Raw genomic sequence first — 14,947 nt, forward strand, 5'->3', positions numbered from 1 at the left:
CTGGCAAAACAACAACAACAAAAAAACCCCAAAAAACAAACAAAAAACCCTACTTAAATAGAAACATGGCACTCTTTCCTTCAAGAGTTCTTAAATAAATAAATAAATAAATAAATAAATGAAAAAAAGGGCTAGAAGCATGGTTGAGGTAGAAATAAGTGCAAAGCCTCAATACAGGAAAAGCAAGTCCTCCAAATTTTTTAAAATTTAGCAAAACCTAATGTAATTATAAGAAAACCCAAAATAGGTACATGAAGTTGGTTAAAAAAGAAAAAAGTAAAACATTTAAAAACAGTTGCAAAAGAAAACAATAGCAATACAATTCTACCTGTAGAAATTTAAAAAATAACTTCTCTAAGTAACTATAAGTGAATGAAATCAATTCTTAAAAACCATGTAAACACAGGTGAGATAAAGCCATGTGAGAAATTCTGAGCTGTTACCTCCAATTATCTTCTGTACAACTACTAGGAAACTTCAAGCTTCCCATACAGAGTAATACAAAAACCAGAGGAAGAAGAGGACCTGAGACAGCTCCTAAACCATCATCTGACCTGCAGTCCCAACTACAACACACAAGTCAGAGCAAACTGAGGTAATTATATGTTAGCAGGGAGTCTTACCTGTTTATCTTTCCTTTCGATAAGATCTTGCTTTTGTTTGCATTTTTGTGATGTCTCCTTAATATGTGTTGCCTGTAAGATTGAATTAAAGGGGAAAAGTTAGTTAAGAAGTCATATAATAATTATATGGTCCAATTCATTCAAATATTATTCTGTGAGTTAAACTCATAACACTGTGTTTTATTTCAAACCCAATGTCATAAAACAATACTATAGTATAAGAAATCTGTAAAGGCTTATTCACGCTTATATTGAAAACAATTGAAGAAGTCATGGCATCTATAATCCTAAGTACTTAGGAGGACTATGGTTTAAGGCCAGTCTGAGCATATACAACTGCATTTTAGCCTAGGGTGGGGCTAGTGGTAGAGCATTTGCCTAACATGCAAAGCCCTGGGTTCAATTCCTTGGTACCACAGACACAGAAAAAGCTGAAAGAGGTGCTGTGGCTCAAGTAGCAGAGTGCTAGGCTGGGCAGCTATCATCCCAGATACATGAGGGAGAATAAATCACTGTCTAGGTTATCTACAAAATCTGATTTCAAAAATAGCCTACTGGCACAAATGATTTATGCCTATAATCCTACCTACTCCAGAGGCTGAGATCAGAGGATCTTGGTTTGAAACCAGCTCATGCAGGAAAAGTAGACTCTCTTATCTCCAATTAAGTTCTAGAGGTAGAGTGCCAGCCTTGAGCAAAAAAGCTTAGGGACAGTGGCTAAACCCTGACTTCAAGACCCAGGACTAGCACCAAACAAAACAGACAAACTATACAGCCAGGCAATGGTAGCTCAAGCTTGTAATTCTAGCTACTAGAGAAGCTAAGACCTGGAGGATCTTGTTACAAATCCAGGCAGAAGAGCACCAAGGAGTCTGTTTTCAATTATTTAGCAAAAAGCTAGGCTGAAGGCATGGCTCAAGCCAGAGAGGACTAGACAAACAAATCCAGCTTAACTCCAGTACAAGAAAAAGCCAAAACAACAACAACAATAAAAACACCTGTACCGGAAGAATGGCTTAAGAGAAGCAGATAAAAACCTACTTGCCTATGAAGCATGAGGCCTGAGTTCAAACCCTAATACTAGAAAAAAAAAGTATACATACATAGATAGAAATTGATATGGATTCTGTTTGAATGTGTCACTCCAAAAACTGGGAGCACTTTTTCAAAAACTAAAGTACCACAGGCTATGTGGATTTCCACATGAACAAATTAAGCTCATAGATATTTGAGAACATCTTAACAGCAACAAATACAGCAAGTGTTTTATCTAATTATTTAAAAGAATTCGAATTTAGACATTTTTCCACTGTAAAAGCTATAAACCTATAATTTAACTATGCTGAACCACCATTAAGTAACAATAACTGCCAACTATTAACTCTTTATGTTATCTGCAATTTACTGTCCTTAACTAGTGACTAGATTTAACTAAGTAACAATATCTATTAATCCCTTATTGCTCTAAAATTTAAAATGTTCAACAGTAATTTTCTTTTAAAATCAGATTCCAGGCCGGGAGCATGCACAAAGTCCTGGGGTCACCTTGAGCAAAAAGTGTCTAAGGATAGTGCCCAGGCCCTGAGTTCAAGCCCAACTGGCCAAAAAAAAAAATCAGGTTCAATCAAATCCCAAAATCCTATTTATTCTCCTAGATTTGAGAGCAACGCATATCAACTACTTCATCTAGTCATAGAATTAAGGTAAGTCAAAACTCATCACTCGTTTCCTGTTATAAACTTTACATTCTCCCAAATGACTTTTTTTGCTTAGTAAACATGCTCAACATTCATAGTTAAGAAAACTGTCTGGTACACTTTCTGATTTATAGTGCCCCTAAAAAGGAAAAGCACAATCTTATCTTTAGATGAAAAAGTTCCATATAAATTAGGGTTGCTTTTCCAAACCAAAAAACTTAAATGTTTAAATCTGTATTTTGAGTGATCCTTTACTGAACTGGTAGTCTTGAGAACAGTAACAAAGAATCTAGGGTAACACTTAATATGAGGATAAAACTGATGAATGTAAGGCCAGTTCCTTGATTTCTTAGTATTTATTTTTCCCCAAAATCTCGTGAAAAATTTGGACCAATTTATATTATATATTATCCATGATCTTACTTTCTCTGTGATTAAGTTCAGTTCAAAAATAATAAATAGGGGCTAGGGAATTTAGCACAGTGGAACAGCACTTGCCTAGCAAGTACAAGACCCTGAGTTCTATCCCTACCACTGCAAAAATCATAAGCAAAACCAAACAAAACCAAGTAAACAGAAAATCTAGAAACAATTTATAAATAAGTTTTAATTGTGAACTCTTCTGAGTAATATTCTCTGTCCTGACAGCAATCATTTCTATGTCTAGCATATTGAAGCAGTATGTTATCAGTCTTACCCACTTGTAACTAAGTAATCATCTCAATTATCAGACTGACAGTAAAAGTGCTGAAGTGCTTCTGTCCAAATAGCTCTTATTTTATTATTAATGTCTCTAAAAAGGAAGAGTAGTCATTCTGACAGCTCAGATATGGCAATGAAAAACTTCTGGTCCTAAGTACTATTTGTAAGGAATATTCAAAACTTTGATCCAGTGCTTTCTACAGTTTCAAATACCTATTGGAATATATCACCCTCAAGTAAGAAGAGACTATATTCTGCAAGCAGGAACATAATTGAAACCATTCTGAAATAATCTGTGGCCACAAAAATCTCTCTCTCCTGAAGGTTAAAAATTATAGCCATAACAACTTTTAAATTATACGTTAAAAAACACAAGGAATGACTTTATTATTTATTATAAGACACACAGGTTTTTATACTATACCAATCCCAGAAGATATGTAATTATAAAACAGATGTATACTAAATTCACAAAAGAACTCCATTTTTCGAGTAATACCAGATGTATCATTTCATTTTTTTCCCTTTTTCCTTAGAATTCCTTTTCTTATTTTGCCAGTCCTGGGGCTTGGACTCAGGTCCTAAGCACTGCCCTTGGGCTTTCATCAAGGCTAGTGCTCTACCACTTGAGCCACAGCACCACTTTTGTTTTTTTCTGTGTATGTGATACCAAGGCATCGAACCCAGGTCTTCATGTACGCCAGGCAAGCACTCTACCACTAGGCCATACTCCTGGTCCTTTTCTTAGAATTCCTATAAAGGAGCAGTACTTCAAGAGTAACAAGTTCTCAAATACTTGATAGTACTACTAAAGAACTGAAGGAATAAAAGACATAAGTGAATCTTACAATAAATTTTGAAAGTCAAATATCTTTTGTGCATGCTACACTAAAATCTAGATAATACAAAATTAGAGTACCTTTTCTCTGATTTGAACCTCCATATTATGACGCTCCCTTTCGATTTCTTGTATTCGATTTGTGATAGGAATCTGCCCTTCTTTAAGTTTTCTGACTTCTTCTTTCACTTGATCACGGGCTAGTTTTACTCCTTCATATTCCTGACGGACATTTTCATATTCCTTGAAAACAATTCAGGAAGTAGTAGTTAATGCACTAAATCCTTACATTAACATGTATGTAAAATGAAAACACAAAAAGAAGCCAAATTTAAGACTGTCAAAGCACTAACAAGAATTTCCTTTAATATCTCAATAAGGAACTGATTCAAGGATAAAGAGAAAAAAAATCCTCAATTACAAAAGAAAAAACCTACAAAAGAAAAATGGGCCAAATGGAAGATAAGCCAGGCATAGTAGTTACATATAGTAATCCTAGCTACTTGGGAGGTACAGAAGATGGGGGGGGGTGGGGGGAGGCCAGGGAGAGGTGGGGTGAGGGGGACAAGTCTAGGCATAAAAGTTCTTGAGAGTCCATCTCATTCAATGGCTGGGTACACCAGTATATGACTTCTATTCATCCACAGCAACATGAGGAAACAAATAGGAATACCCCAGCCTAGGCTAGCCTGGGCATAAAGAGAGACGCCACGCTGAAAAGAGCAAAGCATCAATGGTCACCACTCATAATGCTAGCTACTCAGAAGGCTAAGAGCTACAGAATCATGGTTCAAAAATAGCCGAGGCAAAAAAACCTGAGAGACCTGGCCTCCAAAATCAATCAGCAAAGAGCCCATCTAGTAGTAAGATTCAAGTGGTAGAGTACTATGGGGATAAGTAAGCCATGTAAACCCAACGTTTATCTGAGTTCAAACTTACTACTTCAAACTAGCACAAAGAAACAAGAAAAAGAAAAGAACTAAGGTATAAAGGGGTCTGAGCAATGGCTTAAGTGGCAGAGTATCTGCCTTGCAAGTATGAAGCCTGGAGTTCAAACTCCAGTACCATCAAAGAAGAAGAAAACAAGGATATACCATACAATAAGAGTGAACAGAAAACTAAAATTAAAAAGTAAAAATTTAAGACTGGAAATCAATCTTTAAAAAGACCTGTAAAACTTCAAATAACATACTTCAAATATAACCTTTGAATAAGACTATAAAATTTTTCCTGTACATTTTCTTTGGCCCGAATGTAATGTACTCAAGGCACTCAATCTTTTCCCCAAACTATAATCTTATGTAATAAAATACAAGACACAGTAAGTAGAAAGAACATAATATAGTCAGAAGACATATGAAACACAGATTACAGTTAAGATGCTTCAGCTATATTTGTAGCTAAATTCAATACAAACAGCTTATTTTTAGCAAATTCTTAGTGATCTGATTCAGAATATACAGGAGATCTAATTTCTGTAAATGTATTTTTACACCATTAATATTGAAAAAAAAAGAGCAAAAGTTCTTGTTAATTAGAAAAATTGAGAATTAAGAGCACTGACCGAACTCTGACACAAACATTCATCTGTATAATTTCATTTTAACAAAGTAAAAATGTAAAAGAAGCAACTAATTAGAACAGAACTAGTATCTTCTTAGTAAATATTCTGCTAGAGATTTACATATTTTTGCCTCTAATAACTAAAACTTACCACCCATGGTCTTTTTGCCTCAAGCATCTCAATTAAATCTAAATGTCGCTTACGTTCATAGAACCTTTCCACATCTTGTTTGTATCTTTCATTTCTCTGAACCATTTTCTCTAGGTATTCAGTTTTCTCTTTGCATGAGGTCTAAAACAAATTTGTTAAACAATTAGTTTAACTAAAAAGGACAACAGATTCTCTAATAATTCTCTAGTATTCTCTAATAATAAAACACATTACTAACAATACTCTATATGATGTAAAAATAACATTCATGTGCAAGCTCTGACTGAGGTTCTAAAATTAATTAGCCATGTAATTGAAAGGAAACTCTGTTACATCTCTAAGCCTGGACTCTTGCCTTAAAGATAAGAGATACCTGCTTCATCCAATTCAGGAGTAGAAGCAATTTGCTTAATGCAGGTATGTTTTCCATGTATGAGAAATCCTTGGAGTGCGAAGTGTTTCTGATTTTGAAATTTGTCAGACTTTTGAAATATGTGCATAGTTACCAACTGAATATCTGTAAATATGAAAAATACAAAATGCTCTAAATCTGAACCTTTTCAAGTACCTATGTGGCATTCAAAAATAATTCAGATTTGGAGCATTTCAGATTTTATTAGAAATGTTCAAACTAAGCTAAATAAGTACAAGGACTAGTAATGAAAACCCCTTTTTTTTTAAACTTAAAATGACATGGCAAAACTAAAATTTATTCTTTTATTGAGAACTGACAAACACAATGGCATACCAGAATCTAATAGAATTAATGTATGTTTTCTTTAGAGGATAAGCGATATAATTTAGGCAAACGTTTCAGTTGCCAAACATTAGACTGATGTAGAAAAAGGTAAGAGACTCAAAGGAACATCTCATAGAGAATAAAATTATATAAAGCTCAAAACAACTCCTTTGGTCATTTATAGTCTGAGTTAGTATTTTACTACAATAAAATACTTATTATCAAATAGAGACTTATACTTTTAATGGTATGCGAAAAAGGGCATTTTTATTTATTAAAGGTGAAAATAAAAATACAACTAATTATATAATACTCTTACAATGTCTACCTCCATGAACTGAAAAAAATACACTAAGAAAATGGTTCAACAGAAGTGACACATATTATCTAACCTTCAACCGTTACAATGAATGTTTAATAGGTCTGACACAATGACAAAGTAATAATGCCCGTGACAAAAAAAATACTGCAGTTGGTTCCTTTAAAACTCAGCAAGAAAGGAAAAAGAAACATTTTTTAAGTTAAAGGTACAAAAAAAAGTCCTTAGTATCATATACTGCTGAAATACCAAGTTTTTCAAACTTCACATTATCACTTGCTGTAGTCAGTAGCTCAATTTTAGAGTCTTAGATATGAATTCAATGAAAGTTATAACTATACTCAATCTTCTATGTTTTGAGAGACAACAGAAATGAGTTTATTTCTAAATACCTCCAGTTGCTTTTCCTTCTCCCTGAAGTTTTTGAGTTCACAGTGATACCTGTGCATTTCTGGAGGACCAATGGACTTCTCAGTGGCTTCAAGGAGTTCAATTTTACTGAGTTTAGCAAATTCGCCAACTTTGTCCTAGAGCATAAAATTTATATATTAGCAATGATTATAGCTTATAGCAATGAATATAGCTTATAATCCACACCTATAAAATGTATTACAATAGTTAAGACCAATCTTATTTTTTTTTTTTTTTTTTTTGCCAGTCCTGGGCTTGAGCTCAGGGCCTGAGCACTGTCCCTGGACTTTCTCAAGGCTAGAGCTCTACCACTTGAGCCTCAGCACCACTTCCAGCTTTTTTCTATGTATTTGGTACCGAGGAATCGAACCCGGGTCTTCATGCATGCTAGGCAAGCACTTTAACCACTAGGCCAAACTCCTGGCCCAATCTTATTTTTTTAAAAACTCCAAAATAGGGGCCAGGAATTTGGCCTAGTGGTAGAATGCTTGCCTAGCATGCATGAAGGCCCAGGTATCAATTCCTTGGTACCACATACGTAGAAAAGGCTGGAAGTGGTGTTGTGGCTCAAGTGTAGAGCTCTAGCCCTGAGAAAGCCCAAAGACAGTGCTCAGGCTTTGAGTCCAAGCCTCAGGACTGAGAAAACAAAAGAAAACAAAACACACTCTAAAATATGAATCTTCATTTATCTGTTAAACATTAGTCTTCAATAGACAAATATAGTATTACATTAGCATTCTTTTGGTAACCTTTAAAAATACTCTACATTAATATCTCCAGGTAGTGTTTGTTTATATGCATACAATTTTAAAAAAATCTGTGAAGTGATGCTGTGGCTCAAGGTGTAGGGCGGTAACCTTGAGCTGAAGAGCTCAGGGACCACACCCAGGTCTAGAGTTCAAGTTCCAAAACTGGAAAAAAAGAAAAACTAATACAGGGGCACATGCCTATAATCCTAGATACTGAGGTAGCTGAGGTCTAAGAATAGAGATCAAAGCCAACCCAGGCAGACACAACTCGAATTAACGAGCAAAAAGCAAAAAGGACAAGTGTGTCTCAAGTGGTAGAGCACCAACCATGACTGAAAATGCTGATCGAGAGTGTGAGGGCCTGGGTTCAAGCCCCAGTATCAACGGGGGTTAAAAAAAAATGTATTCAACAGCATATTTTAAAAGGTGTTTGACTTGACATACATTTTTAGGATTTTTATATCTTTAAAATATATTAAAACATTTAAAGATTTTTAAAGGTATATCGAACCAGATGTGAATTTTTATATGTATTTTATACAAACAGCAGATTAGAAAGCTGCATTATGACAATTTAAACTGAAAATGTTAAGGTTCTACAAGTGACGTATCAATATTTATCTATATTTAACTGAAGTATCAAAGCTCCTGTACATAAAATTAAGCTGTTTCATTTAAAATACTTTCTATTTTAAACTTTGTATTAACTGAAACTAATAATACTCTAAATGATGAGCTACTACCTTTTACAAAGAACTGTCAGTACTAATGGTACTGTGTTCAATATAAACAGCAACTCGCATTATAACATTCCTTGAAAAGCATCTATAGGGGCCTGGAGTTTGGCCTAGTGGTTAAAGTGCTTGCCTAGCATGCATGAAGACCCGGGTTCGATTCCATGGTACCACATACATAGAAAAAAGCCAGAAGTGGTGCTGTGGCTCAAGTGGTAGAGCTCTAGACTTGAGAAAGCCCAAGGACAGTGCTCAAGCTCTGAGCTCAAGCCCAGGACTGGCAAAAAAAAAAAAAAAAAGAAAAGCATCTATATTTTTATGTAGTACAAAGATAAGATTATACAAAAATTTCCCACTTAAAAATAATTTCTTTCATACCTGAGGTAGAAACTGGCAAAGATTTCCCACTTGAATATTTAAGGCTGCAACTTGTTCTTCTACTACTTTCTGAGTTGTAGATCTTTTGTTGATAAACCAAAAGGACTGATTTTTTGTCACATCAATCTCACGGGTGATTATAAGATTTCCAGAAGTCCTGAACCTAAAAGAATAATTTTTAAATCTTTACATCAAAACATATCAATGAGTTTAGAAATAACATTTTAAACATTTTCTTGAACCAAAATTATTGTGCCAGAATTATCATAATTTTTATTCCTTTTGATATTTCAAGCCCCTCCCAAAGAAGAAAATTTTGAACATTAGTAAGACAGTAACTGACTACATGCCATTTACTACTTATGCAACATTTACATTTGCTAAGAAAAAAATAAAACACCAATACTAATTCCCATACTAGAGTTATTTATCCCTTAAGAATTATGCTATTCCTCAATCACATGCATTGACTGCAATTCAAAATGGGTTAGCATATTAAAGCATGTAAGAGTTAAACCTTGCAGTTTTCCCTACATGGAAAATGTATGCATGAATAGTGACTACTACATGAGCACTTCCCCAAATCAAATCTAGTCTATCCATATAGGTGGCTAACGATTCATTTATCACCATGTACTCCACTCTAATTTAGAGGGAATTACATTACATGGCTACAAAGGCATATTGAGCAATACAGACTCTGAAAGAAGGGTATTTACTTATTTCTTGCTTTTAGAAGTACTACCGCTCCACACCTCTCATCTATTCAACCATCTTCTTCACTGAAATTCAGTAGCATGTGGTAAAGAGAAAAATTATTGGCATCTAATGGCTAAGTAACAGTAACTTGTAAATGCTGTATATATAGGTTGTAACTAGAATACTTCAAACAGTATACAGGGTTTTTCTGCCATTCCTGAGGTTTGAACTCCAGGCCTGGACTTTGTTCTAGCTAGTGCTCTACCTCCTGAGTTTCAGCACCACTTCTGGCTTTTTTCTGTGTATGTGGTACCAAGGAACTGAACCAGGGCTTCATGCATACTAGGCAAACACTCTACCACTAGGTCATACTCCCAGCACCCCAGTACACAGTTTTGAACTTTCATTTCCAATAGAACGACTAATTGAAGTTCCCTTATTATTTTAAAACAATAAACTATGTTCATAATGTGCTTATTACCTAGCATTATAGTAATGAACTCTAGCCAATTGACATAACATAACTGACTGAGAACTTCTCTGCATCAAATAAACTGTATAATGCCCCTGTGACAATTTAAATTATATTGTTTCTTTTGATTTTTAAAATTTTACTGCCATCAGGCAGATTATAGGCTTATGCCTATAATCCCAGCTACTCAGGAGGCTAAGATCTGAGGACAGCAGTTCAAAGACAGCTCAGGAAAGAAAGTCGGACAACTCTTATCTCTAATCACCAAAATACCAGAAGTGGAGCTGTGGCTCAAGTGGTAGAGTGCTAGCCTTGAGCAGAAAAACTCAGTGACAGCACTCAGGCCCAGAGTTCAAACCCTAGGACTGGCACAAACAAAAAATATTACTATGATGATGATTATTAATCATTTTTGGCTGCATTTGGTTAAAGCAATGTGTAATGAATCCACAAACAATATGGGCTTACTGCACTTTCATATTACTGTCATTTTTTAGGTTTTTCTAATCTAGAAGAAAAAATCATTATGTTTATTTTTTTCTAACAAGCAGTAGCTTTTGTGTTGTACTTATGGACCACTACTTATGCTTCCCCTTGAGTATGTCATCATACCTAGCTATTGGTTGAGGTACAGTCTTATGAACTTTGTGACACAGCTGATCTCAAACTACAATTCCCTAGTCTTCTCTTCCCAAGTAGCCGGGATTACGGGCTTGAGACAGTACATAGCTCAAAACCTGTACCGTTTTTTTGTTGTTGTTCTAAAAAATGTTTTCTCTTGCTTAGGGCATCACTTATTTTTAGTTAGGTATTTTAGACAAGGTAAATGGTCCATCTTTTGTTTTTGGTATTCTGAGACAAGGTCTTGCTATATGGCTCAGCCTGGCCTTACACTCCAGGTGGAGCTCAAGCTTCTGATCCTCCTGCCTCAATCTGAGGTTTCATGAATGAGCCATCACATCAACTCCCTATCATCTTTATTGTGTTTCTGGCCACACTAGGGATTTGAAATTGGGACCTTAAGCTTGCTAGGCTGACATACGGCTGACTCATGCCTTCAGTCTTGTTTTACACTGGTTATTGTAAGACAATCTTGCGTCCTGCCTAGCCTGAGCTAGGCTTCCCATCACCACTGGAATCACATGTGCCTGCTACCTTGTCCGGCTTTCCTACCATGGAAACTGTTTGGCTTAGTAATATAGAACAGTAAAGGTCTACCAAGGGGAAGAAAGCTATTGCTAAAAGAATAGGGACAATTAGGTCAGGAGTTTGGCCTAGTGGTTAAAGTGCTTGCCTAGCATGCATGAAGACCCGGGTTCAATTCCTCGGTACCACATAGATAGAAAAAAGCCGGAAGTGGTGCTGAGGCTCAAGTGGTAGAGCTCTAGCCTTGAGAAAGTCCAAGGACAGTGCTCAGGCCCTGAGCTCAAGCCCAGGACTGGCAAAAAAAAAAAAAAAAAAAAGAATAGGGACAATTAATATAAAGACATTGGTTAATAAACAGTGTTAAGAGAAATTAAATTGAGTATAAAGTTTTAAGTCTTCTGCAATAACTGGGCTCTGCTACCTTCAGTAAAAACATTCCCAAGGTTTTAAAAGTATTTGACATTAGTGCTATTGCTGGCCAAAGTTGATAATTTTCATATGGCATTCAATATGCTTAGAATATATTCCTGTGTTAGAATTATAAAAATATTTTTCTAAAAATTCAAAAACCAATAGTCTCAAATCTAGTAACTATAATCTGTGAGATGCAAGCTGGGCACAATGGCTTAAGCTTATAATCCTAGCTCCATGGGAGGCAGAGATGGAGGTCAACCAGGGCAGAAAAAAAACTATTTCTGAGCTCCATCTCAACTAATGGGCTGCACATGGTGGTACCTGTCTGTCATTCTAGCTACTGTAAAACATACATTCATAGGATTGCATACTAGGCTAGTGCAGGAAAAAAACAAGACTCTGTCTCAAAAATAATCAGTAGAGGGCCGTGAGTTTGGCTTAGTGGTAAAGTGCTTGCCTAGCATGCACAAAGGCCCGGGTTCAATTCCTCGGTACCACATACATAGAAAAAAAGCCGGAAGTGGTGCTAAGGCTCAATGGTAGAGAACTCTAACCTTGAGAAAGTCCAAGGACAGTGCTCAGGCCCTGAGCTCAAGCCTAGGACTGGCAAAAAAAAAAAAAAGAAAAATCAGTAGAAAAAGAGCAAGAGTATAGCTGAAGCAGGAAAGTAACTGCCTAGAGCAATCATAAGTTCAAATCTTAGACTCAAAATAATAAAGATAGCCCTTCTTTGCATCTATTCCTGTAAAAAACTCCTAATCCCTGAAATTTCCATTGTGAGGAAAATTTCTGTTCCAATTAGGCAATTCTTGGTGTGGCTCCTGACTGGAGTTGGTCACCAGAGGTCAAATTATGATTAGAAGCTTTGATTTTTTCATTATCACTCCCATGCTCTCTAGAAAGTTCCAAGAAAATCCCCTGAACTATAGGTTTAGAGAACTTCTGGCTAAAAGCATATTTATGTCCTAGGTGTACCCCAACTATATAAGGACAAAAGCTCCTAGGCTTAAGTTCTTCCAGACGGGACCAGGCATTCTTCATTTGACTGTTCATATTTATCTTCTATAGAGAGCATCTTTTATACTAAACTAGTAGTCTTAACAGAATCTTTTCTCTGAGTCCTATTGTCCTAGGAAATAATTGAACCCAGAGAAGTAGATCTTGGAACCCCAATTTGTAGCTAGCAGGTCAAAAATACAAGTCAAAACTGGCCCTCTGAGGGTTTTGTAGGATTAAGCCCTTAACCTGTAGGTTCTGCACTAACATGTCAGAATTAAGCTGAATTAGCTGTAAATATGAAGTTACATCATTTGCAGCAAAATAGATGGAACTTAAAAACCATCATTAAACCAGATTAAGAAATGCAAATATTTTGTGTTCTCATATACATAATTTAGAAACAAATGTAAACAAATGTTTAGGAGCAGGAACCAGTAGGAAGGCAAAAAGAGGTTGAATGTGAAACTTCATAAGCATGTATGAAATAATGAAGCTCGTTAAAATTGTTTTAAGAAGGGAAAAGAAAGAATAAGTGGGATGAGCTTAAAAGTACTTCATATGCATTTATGGAACTATCACAATGAAATGCTTTTGTACAATTAATATAAACTAATATAAGGATAAAAAGTGCAGAATACGGGGTAAAATAACCTACATGTCGGAAGTACAGTATATTGGCTGGGCCAGTGGCGAAGGCCTGTCATCTCAACTACTCAGGAGATAGAGATCTAGAGGATTACAGAGCCTGGCCAGCCTGGGCAAAAAGTTGGTAAGATTTCATTTCAATCAATAAGCTATGGATAGGAACACAGAGCCATGTTTTTAAGTATGCAGAAGGCACAGGTGGGAGGATAATAACCCTCTGAGTCAGAACCTGGTGGGGGGGAGGGAGGGGGGATGAGTAGCGGGGAGAGGGAAGGGGTGGGAGGGAGGGAGATTACCTGAAAAATAACTGTAAGTAAAAAATGAGAACATGAATCAATGCCCTGAGTTCAAACCTTACTACTACACCAAAAAAAGAAAAATGTTTTTAAAAGAGAAAGAAGTGCTCTCTTCTGCACTAAATGTGTGGGCAATAAAAAAAAATGTTTTTCCTTATCTGTTAAAACCCCACATATGAACTACTGCTCCTACTTTACATCATTATCGTACACTTTAATGTCTGGCAATATCAAAGGCGTATTCACAATATGCTTTCTCAAAATCTTGAGTTCTAAAGACAATCTTCTTTAGAAACTTACCTGCTGGGATTGTCTCTGGAATTGTACCAACAATATTCAATGATTTGGAAAGACCTGACATACTAACAATACTAATTTCCTATTTCCAAGAAAATAGTAACTCTATTCAGGAGTATTCTTGTATCCTTAGTAAAACTCTATCAATAGGGTTTTTTTTTGTTTGTTTGTCTTTTGCCAGTCCTGGGCTTGAGCTCAGGGCCTTAGCACTGACCTTGGACTTTCTCAAGGCTAGAGCTCTACCACTTGAGCCTCAGTACCACTTCTGGCTTTTTTCTATGTATGTGGTATGGAGGAACCTGGTCTTTGTACATGCTAGGCAAGCACTCTACCACTAGGCCAAACTCCCAGCCCATTATTTTTAATATTTATCCCATAACTGTATTACCCTCTGAAATCACCAGAAAAACATAAAATAAACTTAAAATTTATGCAGAAAAGGTGGCTCCAGAACTTTTAGCACTTACAATTCAATTTCAACCATGCCTTTGGAACATCCTCTCTTCACAAAAAATCCAACCTAAGGCATAAAAAGAAAACATGAACTGCATAACATCCCCAGATTAACAATCAGATTTAACAGTCAGTATTGTTTGGCAAGTCAAGATTTTTTTTCTAGTAACTACATGAATATTCATTTTTATTACTTTCTAAAGGTATTATTCCCATACCTGAGTCCCTCCATCTTTACTCACACAAATAATAGTCATCTGCTCAAATTTACAGCAGTTAAAATTATGGACCACCTATGAGCAAGGCAGCTAAGACTTTCTTGGATGAGAATCTAGCTTTAGTGCCTGTTTACTTATAAAAAAAAATAAGAACAAACTCTACCACCAGTGAATATTTAAAAACAATTTAATACATTAAATATTAACAACTGCACTATTCCTATCGTATATAAACTAGGATGTAACTGACTACTTTTTTTTTCTTTTTTGTCAGTTGTGAGACTTGAACTCTGGGCCTAGGCACTGTCCCTGAGCTCTTCAGCTCAAGGCTAGTGCTCTACCCCCTGAGCCACAGCACCACTTCAGGTTTTCTGGTGGTAAACTGAAGATAAGAGTCTCACAAA

The 14,947-nt window shown here is 35.9% G+C and overlaps 1 protein-coding gene across 4 annotated transcripts in view; it reads right to left on the reverse strand.

The window, feature by feature from the left end:
* The window catches only part of Smc5 (structural maintenance of chromosomes 5), an 80,041-nt gene that overhangs the window by 53,940 nt on the left and 11,154 nt on the right, over positions 1–14,947 (reverse strand). For all 4 annotated transcript variants that reach the window (XM_090329667.1, XM_090329666.1, XM_090329665.1 and 1 more), the window contains exons 3-8: positions 14,340–14,392; positions 8,905–9,067; positions 7,025–7,159; positions 5,575–5,715; positions 3,942–4,103; positions 624–695 (exon numbers count right to left, since the gene is read on the reverse strand). In XM_090329667.1, the coding sequence (XP_090185793.1) occupies positions 624–695; positions 3,942–4,103; positions 5,575–5,715; positions 7,025–7,159; positions 8,905–9,067; positions 14,340–14,392 (726 nt within the window). The remainder of the gene's footprint in view (positions 1–623; positions 696–3,941; positions 4,104–5,574; positions 5,716–7,024; positions 7,160–8,904; positions 9,068–14,339; positions 14,393–14,947) is intronic.

This window comes from Megascapheus bottae, chromosome 3 (genome assembly GCF_031878675.1).
Source record: "Megascapheus bottae isolate mThoBot1 chromosome 3, mThoBot2.hap1, whole genome shotgun sequence".
Taxonomy (NCBI): Eukaryota; Metazoa; Chordata; class Mammalia; order Rodentia; family Geomyidae; genus Megascapheus; species Megascapheus bottae.